The sequence below is a fragment of the Numenius arquata genome, chromosome 6 (genome assembly GCF_964106895.1).
Source record: "Numenius arquata chromosome 6, bNumArq3.hap1.1, whole genome shotgun sequence".
NCBI lineage: Eukaryota > Metazoa > Chordata > Aves > Charadriiformes > Scolopacidae > Numenius > Numenius arquata.
Window position 1 is genome coordinate 54,007,686 of NC_133581.1, and position 19,012 is coordinate 54,026,697.

General features: G+C 34.5%; 1 protein-coding gene across 1 annotated transcript in view; it reads left to right on the forward strand.

Moving 5' to 3' along the window:
• ARHGAP5 (Rho GTPase activating protein 5) overlaps positions 1–16,674 on the forward strand; it is a 49,567-nt gene extending 32,893 nt beyond the window's left edge. The window contains exons 5-8 of the mRNA XM_074148396.1: positions 7,932–8,009; positions 9,429–9,560; positions 11,315–11,420; positions 14,217–16,674. Of these exons, the coding sequence (XP_074004497.1) occupies positions 7,932–8,009; positions 9,429–9,560; positions 11,315–11,420; positions 14,217–14,547 (647 nt within the window). The 3' untranslated portion in view covers positions 14,548–16,674. The remainder of the gene's footprint in view (positions 1–7,931; positions 8,010–9,428; positions 9,561–11,314; positions 11,421–14,216) is intronic.
• Positions 16,675–19,012: the final 2,338 nt, after the last annotated feature.

The following is a 19,012-nucleotide window of genomic DNA, read 5'->3' on the forward strand; positions in this document are numbered from 1 at the left end:
AACGAACTTTTTAAGTGTATTAGTTTACTGCAGACTAGATTTATGGAAATGTGTTTAGCAGGGAAACTAGACTTCAGTTTTGATTTTAAAGAAAATTCCTGTGGCTGTTTTTGTATAAAAGTAATGGTGCTATGATAAGACGTGCTAGGAAAAAATTAACTCCTCTAATTTTTTAAAAAAAATTCTATCCAATGTAGACCATTACATCTTGTAGTACGAGTCATTTTTTCTAAAGGTAGGCAAGCAGCACTGAGATAACTTTTGAAGCTAAATTGTTTACCTGTATTAATAGCATGAATTCTCTAAGGAGCATATTCTGATACTCTCATAGTTTTGTTTAAGAGAGAGGAATGCAGATTTCTGAAGGCTAATTTAATGTTTAACTTCAACAAAATACCGGTATGATTTGAATTTTATATTTCAATGCCATGTAAAAATATCTATTGAATGTCTAATTTTAAGTGTAAAAAGTTTTCCATGTTTATGGAAATTCTGTAGCTCGAGTGTTTTGTTAGGAACATTTTTATGCTATTTCACACGCTACCAACTTAATTCCAAGTAATGTTTTTGTGCTATTCAACACATACTGTTGTTGATTATTTTTAACTTTCCCAAACTTCTAATAATTTGGGCAAAAATTACTCCTGCTAAATGATAGTATTAACATGTGAGGTTTTTTAATATTTCAATTTTTTTAAATTGGATTTCCTTTTTGTATGCATTGTTATGCATCAGTGAAAAGTTTGGTATAAATTACAATTCATTCTGTTTACCAAGACAGGAGGCATTAAATTAATATTATGAATATTAGCACAGTTTTGCCATTTAATAAATTTAGCTCTTGACTATATTCAACCCTAATAATAATAGCAGTATTTTAATATGTTTTTTCTTTGGGTTTTCAAATATTTTAAAAAAAATCTTCGTAGAATATTGATATCCATGTATTTCATTGACAAGGTTAGAAATTTTAGTTTCTGTACTTCATAGAAAACCGATAGCATTAATACAGTGTTAATTCTACCTGAAACAATTGAGGGAAGATAAGCTTATTAGAATAATATGTATTTTATTAGCTTAGTTACTTAATTTATGTGAGACAAGGAACAGAATAAAGAATAAAGAATAAATTTGACAGAGCCACAGCTCGTTTAATGTCTCACATGGTCTCTGTGGAGAGCTAAAGGTGAAATTAAAAATTGTGTCCTCAGTATATGTACATTAATTACTGCTTTTGATATTTAAACCTTTTTGTAATGCTGTTAAATTTACAGTTGTGGAGGTAATTTGAGTAAAAGAATACCGCTTTCTGTGAATTTCCCTCTTATCTAACTTATACCCAGGTCTTTTACACTGAATCTGCCACGAGGCCAGATTTTGACACTGAAAGTATAGATAATGCGAAGTTTGTCTCCAGAGATTGGGTAGAAATAGGCAAAGAAAGTGAGCCGGCAGCACCTGTTAAGGTAAAAAGGCTGGTAAATCATTGAAATATATTCATAGTGGCTGCAAAATCCAGAAATTCAAGATGCATTATCTCCCCTTTTATTCAAAGGGCTTGGGACAGCTACAGGCTTTTAGAAGTCTGTTCTGTTGGACAGTGAGAACAGAATGGGCCAAGAGAGGCCACCCCCCCTCTGCTGGTATATGAGACCAGTCACTCTGAGGATAGTTTCATAAGAAACAGTGGTAACAGCCAGTAAGATTCTCTGCTGCCGTATGCTTCTGCCATTTCTCACTTTTGGCACTTGTCAGATGTCTCAGAATCAGTGGAGTTAGTGGAGTTCACTGTCTTGGAAAGCTACATCAGCAAAAATGGACAAGGTCCTGCTGTTCAGTATTACAGTTGGTAAGTTAAGGGTCAAATATATGTCAAAACAAGTGCAAGGCAGGGAGCAGGACTATGCAGCTAGGAACATAGGAAGGATAGAAACTGATTGATCAGGCAGGGAATTAGACCATCTTTTTAGTCATAATGATCACTTAAGTTGACTCAACTGCCCATGAAGCTATATGTTTATCAAAAAAATGCATAGGCCATGATTCTGTTACTCTTGATTCTGGATAGATACAGTAAGAATAGAGTTAAATAGCCCTACAATATGTTTGTGAGTGATCCTAGAGTGGGTGGTGTGGTTAATATGTTCAAGGCCAGGGCTTCTGTTCAGTGGAATGTAGATAAGCTGGAGGAATGGGACAACAGGAACCTGATGGAATTCAGCGAGGACAAATGCCAAGTCCTGCAACTTGATTTGCAAGGACTAAACAGTGGTACACGCTGAGGGCTTGACTGGCTGGATAGCAATGCTGCTGAAAAGGATCTGTGGGTCGTGGTGGAGAACAGGCTAAGCATGAGTCAGTAGTGCATCCTGCTAACGATGCCTTCTGTATTGGACTGTCCCAACAGAAGGGTAGGCACGACAGCAATGGAAGTGATTATTCGTTTTTACTCTGCACTTGTTAAACCTCATCTGAAATACTACAAGAAAGGTGTTGACAAACTTGATTGAGTCCAGCAGAAAGAGGGTCAGGGGCTGGAGCTCCTGACCTGTGGTTTTCTTCAGCTTGGAGAGGGAAAGGCTGAGGAGATACCCAAAAGTGGCTTCCCAAACCTATGAGGAGGCTACTGAGAAGGTGCAGCCAGGCTAAAGTGCTGAAGTATATGGCACGAGGATTAGAGACAATCATTAAAATATGAGGTGCCAACTAGAAAGAAAGGCAAAATTCTTGCTCTGATGATTATTTAAGCACTGGTTCTGGTTACCCAAGGAGATTGTGGGCTCTCTATCCTTGGAGATATTCAAGATCAGATTTAGATAAGCAACCTGATCTGAATTCAGCATAGACCCTTGTTTGAGCAGGAGGTCGGACTAGATGACCTCCTGAGGATCCCTTCTGTGATCACTTCAAAATTGGCATAGAATAGGTTCCAGTAGTTAGGAAACTGTACAACAGTTTGTGTTATGCAGCTTTGAAATTAGTCAACAGGGAGGAAACCCTGCTCCAACTCAAGAGGGGGGGGAAAACAGGCATTAGTTGTTTCTCCTAATGGAAGACTGACTACCAGACGGATGGAGGAGGAGCACATGCGTTAATTTATTAGTGTGTGAGAATCACTGAAAACTGTAAACAAATATGTTTTGAAATATTCATAAACACATGTTGTGCACTTGAGCTGTATTGCTAATTAAGGTATCTTGTCAAAGGAAACATCACGGAATTATGTAAAGAATTCCTAAACAATGCAGATAGGGCCAAGATGTCAGTATCTTTTGCAGAGTACTTACAGTACTTACACTGCTCCTTGCATTGCCCTAGCTTTCTCCAGGCCCAAAGTGACCACACAGCTAATGCGCCTGGAAAATTAGAGTATCTTCAGGTGTCACCCATTTCTAATGAAGTAAAGAATGCACCTACCTTTTCCTAGGCATGTTTGTCATGTCATACTAAATGAAGTGTTTTATTCTTTTTTCAAAATGAACAGGCCGTGAAATAGGTGATTGAGTGACGCTTCATAAAATGATTGAGAGCTTGTTTAATAATTGGTTAATGTAAATTGTAGAAATGTTAATTCAGCATTGGATGAGAGCTCCCTATTTTTTGAGTCTTTCTAAAAGTACTGCTTATTTTCTTACATGGCTTACTTTTTATTTAACATTTCAATATTCTATAAATTATTTTATTACAAGAAGCAGTAAGATATTTTTGGTTCTGGTTTTCAGAGCGTGAATTAAATGTCATGGATCTTTAAATGCTAGTGTTGATATGCACAGATTAAGAACACGTTAAATGTAGAATTTTACGTGTATTTTATGTAAGCAAATTTAGTGCTAGACTTACTTGAAAAGAGTTTGGATTCTTTGCTCTGTAATTACATTTGTTCTAGGTGTATGTAGAAATTACTGTTCTGGATCAGTAAGGTGGCGGGTCCTTTAGTCTTGTGTAGTCTGGGTAGCATAGGGGTTGAGAAAAGGTATGCCAGGTCAATCTGTGGAATAAAATTTTAGAATGGTATAGATCACAATATTTACAAAGGTAAGTGTGAGAATGATAGTCTCATCTATTGTAGTGGAGAATGATTCCTGAAAAGTTCGATTGGTCACTGTAGGGGAAGGAATTAAACTGAGGAGAGACAGAGTTGCTGTGATTAGGTGGCATGTATTTAGAAATGTAGACAGCGCAGGGATAGTGGAACCTGGCTATAGATGTCAATTTGGCAGATACGGTGTGACTTTTCTGCAGGCTAAATATTAGTATAGCTGTTGTCACTTAGGAAGAGGTTTTAAAATAATCATGGACAGCTCTCTGAAAGCTTCAACTCTCAGTAATTGCTATCTAGCTAACAAAAAGAATTAAAAGAATTACGAGAGTGAGTCATATGGGGAAAAAAATCATGCAGTTATGTAACATCGTGGCATGCACACAGTTTCAATACTGTCAGTATTATATACAGGTCAGTCTTAGAGCAGAGGAGAGTTAGAAAAGATACTGCATATGACAATAATATCTCTTGGATAAAGAGGGACTGAATTGGTTTGCTTAGAAAAATTATGAGGAAGGGAAATAATATAAATTGGGAAAGAGTAGATAAGTTACTGCTTCTTGTTATTCAAGAAAAAAAGATTTCATGAAAACTTCAGGAACTGAACATAAACCCAGTGTGCTTCATGTTGTAGCTTCCTGAATTATAAAACTGTTTGTTGTGGGTTGTTGTAAAGACAAATAAATGACTTGGAGGGTTTGGACGAATTAGTGGAGGATAAATCCCTAAGTGGCTATTACAACACTTTGTGCAAAAGCCTATGTAAGCCACCATCTGCAGAAAGATGGGAGGATATACCACAGAAAAATTGCTGGTTTTTTTTTTTTTTCTCCTGTTCTTTTTACCTCTTTCCTCAAGCGTATACTACTTACTGGTGTGGAAACTGGATATTGTACTAGGTAGACTTTGATCTGCCCTTGTGCTGAAATTAGTATGTTCTGTGGAGGAACCAAGAGTTTTGAAATATATTGGTGCCTAAGAATGGAAGAGTCCTAAAAACTAAGTATGTGTGTAGGTGCAGATCCACCTTGCTTGTTTTCTTTGAAATGCTTTGAACCCCATGTGAAGTTACAGTCAGATGGGATGAAACCCTGATCACAACCCTGATGCACAAAAGAAGGTGCAAGAAGAGAATTTGCTAGGTCCTAGAGGTATTTTGAGAAAGGAGTAGTCTAGACAAAGATGAGCTCTATCTTGAAGTAAATATAGGCTGTTGTGACTTGAAATAAGGAGGATCTAATTCTTTAAATGTAAAGGTGTAGTAAAGCTAGCAGGACAGAGAAACAAATAGATCAGATGATTCTGATACGTAATATTAAAACAGCCATTGTTCCCACAACAAGTAAGGATATCTTGAAAATTACAGCTGAACCAGAAGGGAAACAGGATAAGAAAATAGACAAGAAATCTGAAAAAATCAATGGGCTTGCAGATGAAGGAACTGAATTTTTAAGAAGTTGTCAAGAAAAAATAAATGTCATGTGCCCTCACTCAATGTGGATATACATTATGGATACACAAGAAGCTTAAACGCTAAAACTAGTGAACTAGAGTGTCTTATACTTGATAAATAGATCTTGATGTAACAGGCATTGCAGAGACCTGGTTGGATAATAAAAAAGAACAGAGAGAATTTTAGTATTACTTAAAAATTGTGCTTTCAGTCTTCTAGCTGTGTGTATGCATACAAACAGATTAAACTTGTCTCCTTGTGTGCCTTAGAGAAACAGTATAATGACAGTTGACCAACCATTTAATGAACTGTTACTCTCTAGAATATACAAGCAAGAAAATTTATTTTTGCTTGAGCAATTTAAAAGACAAGTTTGGTTAGCTTAAGCCAGAATTTTAGCACTTAGCTATTTTTGGAGGATGCCTAAATTCAGTTGGCATCTCCTGGTTTAACCTGAAAATTTTTCTAAGTTCTCTTTTTATGTTTCTCAGAGCTGTGCTGGTCTGAGCAAAGAGGTGTCTGCTACATGATGAAATAGAAGGGGAGAGGGGGGGGAGCCCAGATGCAATAGAGCATCTGTTTCCAGAGCAGCCCCGTTCAAGTATTCAAGGTTTAAACACTCCTACTAAACAGTGACTGGATCAGACTTCACAGAACGTGCTTTTGCAGCATATTCAATTCTTTTGTGCAGAAAGAAATTGAATAGTAGTTGGATAAAACACAGAATACCCTGGGGCTGTAGGGTCTCCAACTGAGAATTCTCCCATACTAAACAAAGGGAATCACGATCCTAGCTTGTTCTTATCTACCAGTGGTTTTTTTTATATTTCTTTATTTACAACTTCTGGGAGAGGAATCCAAAGTGTTTCTGTCTGTGATGGTGTGTAGCACATTCAGGGCATTCTTTTGAAGACAGGCCCTTCCAGCTGTGGAAACTATTGAATCATTGAAACCGTTTTTGAGGCTCAGTTTTTTTGGAAGGACTGTTTAGGTGTATGTTTACAAAAGATTTGGATTTGGAAAGCTAATTGGTAGGTATAAAAGTTTATTGAAGAAAAGCTTACTAAATCTTGATGCAGGCAGGAAAGAGACGTGAATTGTCAAGGTGTTAAGAAGGAAGAATTGAGTTAAAAGAGTTGATATCAAATTAATTGGCATAAATTTCCCAGCAGTATGAAGCATTAAGTGCTTTCTGTACTTTGACATTGTAATAGGATTCCTAGTGTTTCTTGGTAACTAAAAAGGCACAGTTGGTCACTGGTGTGACAGAGACGTTATGTATTGATCTAATAATTCAAAATGCGTTCAGTTACTGGGCTGTGATGGTAAAAAGGCAAGAGATTTCATAAAGCTCCAAAACTTGTGGATTTTTAAATAGGACCATGTCCTGTTATGGACATCTAGCATATAGATAATTTTGCACCCATAAAGGTAACTTGTAGAATTATGGAACCATAAACTGCTTGTATTCCTTAATGGGTTCCAAATTAACAAAGAAAAAAATCTTGGGTAATAGTGTGATTAGCAGGATGGATGCTTTCATTCAGTGAGTAGCCATGGGAAAAAAATAGCAATATGACAGGAAGCATAATCACTGGAGTGCAGTGAAGTGATTGTGTATATGTGTGTGTGCATAATAAAGGTGAATTTTTTTAACGTTTATCTGGAATGCCTGCTGTAATTATGACGAGTCCATAACGCATAGTAAAACAAAATAATAGTAAGAAGCCTGGAGAACTTCTGCTTCCTAACACCCTTCTCTTTTTCCCCTCCTCCCCAGCCCTTAAAGGAAGACTTGTAAATGATGTGGTAGTTTACCTTAGGAAAGAAGTGAGGAGAAATGGATGCAACGTTTATAAAATATAAATGGTAAAAGGGAAAATATGATAGATGATTAAGTCCTCGTCTCATACAGGAGTGTGTTACACCATGAAATTAAAAAATCAGGAATCAATTACAGATGCTTGGTTTTTCTGCAGAGTATTTTATTAGTGTGTTATTGCTTGTCATAGTAAGTTGTTAGACCTAAATTGTGAAGACAGTTTTTAAAAATGTAAATTCTGTGGATACCGAACCCCAGAATTGAGATTTTTTTGATGATTGAAAAAAAAGATGCAAATAACAACAGTTTAGTTGAGATCAGGAAGAGAATCATTTTGCGTAAACTGTCCTACAGATGCCTGCGATCAGGTTCTTGTTATCCTACAATGTGTTTTTCTCAGATTCATATTAAATGGAGTAGTGGACTCAATAGACAACTGGTGTTTTGTGTTTTGGTAGTCCTGTATTACTATAATGGTTAATATGTTACTTTTTAGGCACTTAAGACTTACATTCCTGCTGTTGGTTTCTCAATGAGTAATTATGACTGGCTCTGTTTTATTTTGTAGTATATAAACTTGGTTTTGAATATTTTTTTTTCCCTCCCCTTCTAAGGCTTATGTACTGAAGGCCTGTACCGTGTTAGTGGGAATAAAACAGATCAAGACAACATTCAGAAACAGTTTGATCAAGGTAATGACAGATTTTATTATTTAAAGCCAAAATGTAATTTGAATTCTCTATGGATTTAGCACAGTGCAATATAAAAGGGTTGCACTTTCAAATTGACTTCCATAGCACTTAGTACTTCATGCTCTGGTAGGTTGTATTGGGATAGTCCAGGCTATTACCAGTGAAGCTGTGTATAAACCAAAGATGGGATAGAATTTTGTTGCAGCTAGCTTTAAGTGCTGTTAAATATTTTCTAGGTGGTATTCTAGTGTTTAAAAGAGTTTAAATGCAGTCCTAGCTGCTCCTTGTGTTAGTAGTTCATCAGTCCTAGGCATTAAGACATCCACTTTCACCTCTTATCCCCTGCCAATGTAGTACTTTTTGATACTTATTTTATTGAAAGGTCTCTTGGATAATATGGAATAACAATTAAATCTTCATAATAAATTTCTGACACAACCTTTCTCATGCTAAAATGTACTGGGATATGACTGATAGATTATGCTGTTCACATCGATGTGTTGAAAGAAAGAGCATTATTTTTTTTCGTTCTGTTTTCTCATTTAATTTATGGAAAAAACTTCTTAAAAGTTTTTTGATATTAATCATTAAGCTGATCCTGTGAAAAATAGTAAAATTCTTCCTAGATGGTACGGAAGATAAATATACTAATTTTTTATGCCTCACTATGCTGTTTCAGATAATCTCAGTATAATGCTAGATTTTCTTCAGTCACCTTGTTAAAGGATGTTCCGGAGTTTCAGGCGGAGCAGGCTTTTGAAAAGTAAACTTTGCATTTTCAAAATTTCGGTTTTTAAATACTTCAAGTTCTGTGGCTTACAATGCTTCCATTTCTAGCCTTGGTTTAAAAATTATGTAGCATGAATTTATTATTATAAATTTCAATTAAAGAAATTCACTAGTTATAAAACTTAAAGCTGCTGTTATTTGGGAATCCAGGGACGGTTTATATGACCATGTATAGTCACTGGCATGTTTTGTTGTCCTTTTTAAAAAGGCTTCATGTGGTCACATGAACACAATCACATGGATTCTGCAAATTAATGTGCCCTGTACCAGTTTTGAACAAAATTTTGGGAAATAGAATTTTAAACTTATTACTAGGCAAAATTGATAGGTCAGAAGCCAGTCAATGACAAATAGAAAAGCATTTAAGTCTGCATGTAGAATTAGACAACTTGATTTTTCTGATCATCTTCTGTTTTCTTACATTATCAGATTTTCTTATATTTGATTTTCATGTGGGTCAAAGTGATAGCAGCTTATCCATAGGTTTGCCTTTTTCTGCATTTTTTTTATCAAATGTTTGGCAAATTTTCATTTTCAGTGTTTTGAATAAATGCTTGTTTTTCATAAAACACTATGAAGGAGTGATAGCTGTACATTTTACTTACACTGCTGTTTCATTTTGTTTTACAGATCATAATATCAGTCTAGAGTCTATGGGAGTAACAGTAAATGCAGTGGCTGGAGCTCTTAAAGCTTTCTTTGCAGATCTGCCAGATCCATTAATTCCTTACTCTTTGCATCAGGAATTGTTAGAAACATCAAGTAAGTAATAAACAATCTTGTCCAAATCTAATTATGTTATATTGATTGCCCTTATTGCAATTCTTACTTCATTGTAAGTTGAAAGGACTAACTGCACTGAAATATTTTTAAATTGCTTAGACGTACTTTTTTTATATTCTTTAAAATTAACAGAACTATAGGATGAAATAAATGCAATATGTTATTTTTTCTAAGTAAGTTGTGGCTTATTTTCCCTTTTCCTAGAAAATTTAATTGGAGAAATCTACTTTTTTTTCCCCACTCTGTATTAGTCCTGCATATGATGAAAACTCTTGGAACTGTGTTGCAGTTGTTAACAGGGGGGGAAAAAACATTGAATTCATGAAGTCTTACATTCAAAGTAGGCTTTAGAAATCAGACACATCTAGGAATATTATGGTAATTCTCTTTTAGATTTTTTCAAATTCTTTTTGATCTCTTCATAAGGTGAAATACCCAATTTATTTGCCTTACAAACATTTTTCAGACACTTCCAATTGAAGTGACTAAATTGTTCTCTTTTTTTGAAAGAGTCTCTCTCTTGTATTGGCAGCAAACTGTTCCAGAAAAACACTGCTACGCATTTTTTGCAGGATACAACTTCAACATACAGTTTTCTTAATCTTTTGTGTTCAAAACATGAAAATACTAGTGTAAATTTGAGGCTTGGGCCTGCACTTGATTAATATGTATATAGTCAATTAGAAATGTTGTAGTTTTAGATGATATCTGTAGATACCTGTTTATGGTATTTATGCTGTGCTTCTCATGCAAATTGCTTGTTTAATGTAATCAAGTTTTATTTTTTCTTAAAAGTGTATCAGTTAAACTTCAGTGAAAACATGCAATAGCTTGGAATATAAGTGGACTTACTGTTTTAAAATGCCATTAATACTGCTTTAAATTTTTATTTGGGATATACTAGAGGATATTTAACATTATTTGTACAGTACTAGGGTACATTAAGTTTCTTTTTAGCAATGCAGTCAAGTAATAGAGGTGAGCTTGTATTCCCTTTTTATGATATAGAATAGAAGTATGTATATATCTGCAGAATGTATGGTTCTACATTACTTTAGTGGTATTTTCCACAATTGTTTTAACAACAGCATTTGTTGTTTTTTATTAAAAAAAAAAATAAATTGTTATTTTATTCCATAGTCCTTTCTTACATGTTGATTATTTGCTTTTTGAAGTATAAATTATGTCCCTTGGGCCTGTGAAAATCCCTGTTTTCCCTTAAACAGTATATTTAAAATAGCTGCACCAAGCTTATTCATAATTTTTTTTTTATTATTTGAATAACTGATAAGCTTAAGATATTTGAAGTTCATGTGAATGTCTTCTTTCCCCCAAATCTTTATGAAACTTCAGCCCAAATAAATTTTATCGATATATCTGAGTCATAACATTTTGCAAGTAGAGGAAAATCTAAAAAAAATGACCCTGTCACATTCTTAGTTATCATTCCACAAGCAAATGATGAGCTTATCAAGTGATTCTTTGCTGTTAAATGCAGATAAATAATTCTGTTTAAATACAGAAAAATATTTTTGTGTTTAGATAGTTACCGCTGTAATAAAAAAGTTACTCTGTGCAACAGTATATGCAGATAGGAATTTTATCAAATATTTTCTCACTTGATACTTCTCTGTGGATATTTTATCTGTACCATTATACTAGCAAAAAGACTTAGCAACACTTATACAGTACATCTTTCTAGATATGTCAGAAAATGTTACTTATTTCTATAGAAATCATGGATAAGACAGAACGGCTGCACGAGTTGAAAGAAATAGTGAAGAAATTCCACCCAGTGAACTATGATGTCTTCAGATATGTGATAACACATCTAAACAGGTTTAGTATTTTTCTACTTTTTGTTTCAGTTGTAACAATTGCGAAAAATATTTTTGTAATAATGAATTGACTATTGGAATTGAAAATTTCATGCTACATTGCTCATCTGTTAGTATAAATGTAGAATATGAAACTAGGAGTTAGAGGTTGATTTGAAAAGGTTTGTATATTCTTTTCTCAGATTTTCTTGATATATCATTGATATAATATTATATCATATTTTTTAAAGTCTGGTCATAGAGCACGTTTACAGCCTGAAGTTCCTGAAGGGTTTACAGTGGAGGAAGGTGGCAGGATCAAGAGAAACATACTGTTAGTTTTTCATTTTGAGTGAACATGAAAGAAGGTGAATAGACATTTACTAAGCACTTATAAGAAGATTCTGAAGTAATTTGGGAAAGTTTGGTAGGAGATGGCATACAGGTTGGTAGGTTTTTTGTTTACCCTTAGAAAGGACAGAGGTCAAAGTTTAAACATGAGAGAGAATAAAGTTGTTTGTTTGTTATGTTTAATATAGTTGTGAGCTGCAACCAGGGAAGAGGTTCAGTCCTCTTCTCCTTTTCTCACTCTAGCCATAGGTTCCCACCACTTCATTAAGCAGCTGCAGAACATTCTAAAGGAAAACAGAAATAGGGGAAATGCAGTTTTCTGTAGAATATGCTAGCTGATATCAGACACCCTGTGGCCTGATGCCAGAAATTTGGTGGACAGGGAGAAGGGAGAGGGGAAGAATGAAACTTCTCCCGTTGTCCTCAGCAGCAGCAGTCTACGACTAGATCAGATTAGATTCAAGAAACAATATGAGAGAGACAGCAAGCAGTGAACTCATGTCAAGAGGGAACAAAAGGCGCATGACAAGACAAACAATCAAATGCTTAAGGTGCTAAAGGATGTTGGAGGGTATAGGTTTTAGCCTCTGCAACTGAAGAAGCCCCTTGAAGGATTTTTAAATTCAGAGTAAAAATGCTAGGAAAAAAGCAGTCTGCAAAATAGGTGATCTGGCTTTTATTTCAGTTTTATTACATAGCAGATGCTATTTTTTCCCCCAGTTTTATAACATAACTTGTTGTAGTCTGTTCTCTAATGAAACACCATTACAGAATTTGAAATCCCTTTTGGTGTTCTTCATTGTACTCATTTTAGAGAAAAGGTACAGGTAGTTCTGATTCAAAACTCTTACAGATTCATTGTCCCATCACGGTGTCTTACACTTAAATTTTATTTAATATTTGGTAAGTCTCACTTACTGTTCTATCCCTAGATTATAGTCTAGGAGGAATTTATACACAGAAGAATTCAGTATAGGAAGAAAACCTTAATACAAATACTAAGCACAATGTAAGCTTACATTTATATTTTTTGGGTTCTTTAATCCTTAAATGAAATTTAACTCTTAGGAAAGAGATTATGAATATTACTGTCACTCAGAAATAGTATCCAAATATCCTTTGGACCAAACTTATTCAAAACAGATTGAGAGGCAATATTTGTGTACCCTCACGCTATTTGGAATAAGTAATGCGCATGCTAAAATGGAAGCCTACCCTTTATAGTTACCACTATGCATGCATTGAAAATGAGTGAAAATATTTTCTTATAGCATTAATTCTAGTGTTTACTATGGTTTTCACAGCTTTTGCATCTATGGACTACAGGCAGCTGTCAGAAATTCTTGCAGTCTGCTCTTGTTAATCATCACAATTGTAACTGACAAGTTGCAGAAGTTTTATTTTTCCATCTTATTTCTGCAGGACAACTGTAGCTCGGTTACCTTTGTGCCATCTACTGAAATGTAGGAATTGCATGTTCCCAGCTGAATGAATATCTTCGGTGTATGTCAGATTTATTAATGCAATTTTTCATGAATCTCTCACTAATTACTTCCAGATAAAATTGTGTTATTACTTTAGAATGCAGAGTATTTTTAGAAGACAAAATATCCTGGCACTTTCTAGCCTATTACTATGAAAAGCAGGGTGTTTTTTCTGAGGAAGCGTTTAATTGTAGATGATGAGATTGGTAACAGGGCAGTTTGTTTTTTACGGTTTGTTTTTTGTTTGTTTGTTTCTTTTCTTTTAATAGTATTGTAATAATGAATTGAGATTATAAGTGAAGAAACTGTTTCAGCCCTCGCTTAAAAGTGGGAAACCTAGTTGGAAAGCTTTGCATTATACATTGAAAAATAAAACAAAATTAATGTGTTGTTGATATTAGTGATATTTCCACTGATGATGTTCTTTACAGCTTGACCAAATTCTGCTGCTGGCCAGTATGAAAAAACCTGTAGAGATGTGCTTTAATTGACACTTGATGTTTTTTGGTTTTGTGTTTATTTTTAACTTGTGATCTAATGTGATGTCTTTTTCTTTGAGTGCCATAGATGTTAGTTAATATCTGACTGTCTTACAGTAAGAAGCCATTTCTGTCATTTTTCTTCTGGAAATTTTAATGGACAAAATTTTAATTTTATGAAATCGTATAGCTGGTTGAGAAATTTGAAGTTTATTTATATTATTATTGTAACTTCAAAATGTTGGTGGGATGTTGAGTTTTTTGATTAATCAGACTTATTTGTTAGAAACCATGACTTTTCCAGATTTGGATATCTAAATTTTCTTCTGCATAATCGCTTAAAAAAAACCAAGAATGATTGTTTTAATGGATAGCTGAAGGAAAGTAAGAAAAAAAACTTGAGATTGTATAATAATGCTGCTTACAGTTAGGGAGCTATGAAAATACTTGTAGTTGATTGCATACCAGTTTTAATTCATTCTGTGCATGTCGTTCTCGTTTCAGGGTTAGTCAGCAGTATAAAACCAACTTTATGACTGCTGATAACTTATCGATTTGTTTCTGGCCTACTTTGATGAGACCTGATTTTGAAAACCGAGAGTTTCTTTCTACCACCAAAATCCACCAGTCGGTTATAGAGACCTTCATTCAACAGTGTCAATTTTTCTTTTACAACGGTGAGATCGTAGAAGCACCAAACCCCGTGGCATGTCAGCCGCCGCCCTCCAACGCCGTGCAGATGGTGGAACCCATGGTACCTCTTCAGTTACCACCACCTCTGCAGCCTCAGCTGATTCAGTCGCAGTTACCAGCAGACCCTCTTGGTATTATATAAATAGAAGATGATTGCAGGCAGCCTGGCACTGGACAGTAAAGACAAGCTATAGACATGCATGTTTCAGGATACAGTAATGTACTTGATATTTATGAAAAATAATTCCCATCCAGCTGATTGGACATCTTTTTGTTATATCCCGTACTGTGTTCCTCATTTGTACACACTGCAGATAAAAACTATGTGATAAGCATGACTGGAGAGGTTTAATTTTTAAAAGCAAAAATAGCTATAAAGTACAAAGCTGCTGCTGCATGATACCTTATTGCAATCACTATATCATTCCTGTGACGGTTTGTCACAATATATTGTGAATAAAATTTTTCTATAGAAATTTAATGATTAAAAAAATTACATTTATGAAACATTCAACGCTTACAGCCTGCTTTATGGCTGTTTTTGTTATTTAACACGCTATTTTTGGCAGTTTTATTCACATTCAAGCATTCTGTGTAAACAACTAAAGCCCAGCTATAGTTTATTTTGTAATCTCCTGGCTACTTATGTGACGGTATGCTTAGGATGGTTTATGGAAGAATGCAAAATGCACTGTTGAGAATTTTCCAATCCCTCACCATCCATCTTTACTTGTAAGTATACCTGTGGACAGTTTGTTAAGGGTGGGTGAACTTGCTTATTATTTCTTACAGCACAATACCAAGGACATGCTTGTTGTAAAAGTGAGTTTCAAATATTGTACAAAAATTTTGATGTTGCCTACTTATTTCTTTATGTTCCATTACCGAACTAAACATTTTGTAAAACTGTTAATTCTGTAAACAGCTGCATGTTTAAAAGATCATTGATGGTCTTGTAAACTTAATCTAATATATTTTAGATATTTTAATTTTTCCCACTTGGGAATACATGTAGTGTTTAGAAGATAGTTCATGACATTTTCATATAAGGTTATATAACTTTTCATACATAAACATGAATTTTGTTGTAGTAAAATTCTCTAAACCAAACAATGTTTTAATCTAGGACTTCAATTAATCTATTCTTTAAATCTATTTTTATGTGACCCTTTAAAGATATACAAAAATGCATTGCTAATACATAGCAATAAATACTTTGGGTACTGACAATTAACCTCTTTGGAGTGTGTATATATAAAATCACATAAACTTGTATGCATATTTTTTTCCTGTGGTATGTTGTACTAAAAATTCAAATGACTGAATTTTTTTTTGCACCATATTTTTAAATTATCTCTTTTTTTTTTCATTTATTTTCCTTTTACATTGGTACCAATTTTGCTGTAAAAGAATGCTGCTTAATTTAATCAAATCTTTTGGTTAAATATTTTGTTAGTGGTAAAAAACCTAGAAGGTTACAAATTGTAGCAAAGGGGAGACCATAGATATCACTACCTGTGAGACTCTTCATAGCAGCTTTTTTTCTTTCATGCTCAAAAGATACCTTTTTCTGCAAAGAAGAAAACAGTTTTGGCTCATTCAGCTGCTAGAATGTTTTGTGTAGTTTAAAAAAAAAAAAGCTTTATGATGGTCACTGTTGTAATCTTCTCTTATAACAAGATTTAAGATCGTCTTGTATGTATTATAGTAAATAGATGATTTTGAGAATTAAGGCTTTTAAGAGTTTGATTTGCTCCATTTTCCCAAAATAAAATTTGCCTTTCCCACTTATGTCCTAGGTATTGTACTTCTAATTATGACTTGGATTATCATTCTGGATTACTATGATACCATAAACCCGGCTGCTGTTTGAAGTACATGTATATTATAAATTATCTTGATATTGTGTTATATTCTTGCAAGTAATTATCTTTTCTAAGAAAACATAAACAAAAGAGAAAAGTCAACCCTATTCCTATTGCAAAGCACACAGGAATTATTAGTACAATAAAGTCTGTCCTGTAAATTGTAGTATTCTTAACTTGTTCTACTTCACCTGTTGTCTATATAGCTTTTATTTATAGTTGTCAGTCTAATCTTGGCATGTTTAGCAAAGAAAATGAAACTTCAAGAGTTTTATAAACTATTTCTAGGTTGCTAAAGAATTTATTTTTCTACTGTATATGGTATAGACAAAGCATCACCTGTACAGGAAACAAGTCTATTTCTAATAGAAGTAAGCTTAAAAATAAATGCCAGTCATATCCATATTTAAAAGTTCTATCTATAAAGTATCTCCAGTCTTTGTAATGTGAATTACATTTTAAAACTTTCTACAAATTCCGAGTTGTTTGCCATAAATATTTAACTAATCTTTGAATACTAATTTCTAGAATAATTTACATTCCATTTCATGACAAACTTTTATATTGAGCATGTGATCAGAAGTATTTGCAGTATCATTTATTTCTTGTGTAAGATGTTAAGGCTAAATCACTTCATGATTGTTAAAAAGCTTAACACTTATCTTTGGCCAAATATGAAAGCGTTAATTACATTTACTGGATAAAACATAAAGAGAGAAATAATAAGAAAGCCTGGCGTGTGGCGCTCAGTGTCACATGGAGGAGTCCCTGCATACCGTGTGCATTACAGAAGTGTTGTGTGCAGGAGTGTGGATAGGTGTGTATGTGTAATATGTACACTTCGATATTTTCTATGTGTTTGTGTGTTTCTGTACACAAGCACATGTGTACAGACTTGCATGCACATACACCCACATAGTAAAGGTTTTAAAAGATACTAGGAAATTATTCCATCGTTATTAAAGATTTATAATAGAGCTTTCTCTGTTATTATTTTTATTAGTGCTATAAAATGAGGAAGCATGTCATTATATACGAATTCCTCATACTTTGGCTCATGTAGTCCCTTCTAGTTTTAATGAAAATCCAAACAATAATAACTATATTTTTTAATGTGAGCATTTTTACAGTAATATCTATCTTGATAAAGATACAAATGTATATTATTTTTGGTTGAGCATCTCAGTGACACTTTATGGAGTAGTTTGTCTTTTTTATGTAATGTTGGTATAGACATACTGCAGTCTATTGTCTTTCAGTGTTTTAGTGGTTTTAAAATCCCAGACCTGAGTTACCAAATTGCCGTTTTAAGTAATGCTTAACAGGTTCAAAATTCCTTACCCTCCATGACCTTGTGGAACTTTAACATATATAGTGTAAATAGATCGCAGATGTCAACTTAAGTGAAAAGAAGCTTTTTTGTTGTTGTATGTTTTGTCCATTATTTGAATCCTGGTTGCTAGGAAATTATAGATATGTTTATTTTTAGTTGCTGGGGTTAAGCTTCCAATATTTATGATAAATAAAGAAAAACCCTCAATTGGAGATAAACAAAAAAAATTGGCCTTAGCTTACATGCTTATTTCAGTTTTTTTAGTAATTGTGATGCTGTTTGTCAACTCAAAAAAATTACACATCTATAAAAAAATTTTCAAGTCAAAATTTTGTTCTTTGTTTATAATGTAATCTTTTGTTGCTACATCAGCAGAATACTGCAGTGAATTAAATATCAGTGAAGCTTATTCTGTATAAAAGATGCAACAAATAAAATACTAAGATGCTTACTGTGTATAATGGTCAGTTTAGTTGCCTACTAAATTTTTAAAGGCAAAAGCACCCTATCTCTCACATGCACAGAGGTGAAATTTAGCAGTAAATCTTGTTGAACTGAGGGCACCGAGTGTTTAAGGCGTGCTCGGGGGGTGGGGGTGGGGTGTCTGTCTCTCTTCTTGCATTTGATATGTATTTTAAACTGCTGAATTTTGGAAGTGGTTCTCATAGTGGTGAAGACTCTTCTGTGTGACCACCCCAAGGCGGGTACGTGCGTGCAGGGGGGCACAGACCTCCGGAGTGGCAGAATGTAAGATGTTCTGTTTAACTGTGAAATTCTGTGGGTCATGTGACCTCTTAAATTTTTCACCTGATTGAGCTGCTCAGCAAGAAAGGCTGTGATTGTGGAAATCAGTTTTTCAGATTTCTACCATGCTAAAGGAATGGGTCTCTTAAAGTTATTTTTCTTACGGAGTTTTTAAACCAGAAGGAAAAACTGGATTTTGAGGTCAGCTTTAAATTTTCAAAGTTGTACATTGTTGGTCGTAATTCTGTAGCTGTGTGGGATAACTCCAGCTTTGATAATGACGCTGCTTTCAGTTTTTGTGCGTGCAGCGTTCATGCTTGGTGTGGTTCTTCAGAGCATCTTGAGTCACATGGCTCAGGCAGAAGTAACTGCAAAAACTTCCCGACAGCCTTCAAATCTGAACACACTTTCAGAGACTGGAGCGTTTTAATCTCAAATAAGGTGCGTTTTACCTGTGATTCACTCAGTGTGCAAATCTCAGGTTTTTCGGTTGCTGTATCAAAACCCGTCTCTGCTGGATCCGAAGCGTCCGGGCGCCTCGGCCGACCACAGGTTCCTGATGAGAACTGTCCTTGAGAACCAAATGTAACATTAGCGTTGGCTTGTGTCAGATTTGTTCCTTCGACTAATTCATAGTTTCCGTGGAATCAGAAGGGGTGAGTTTA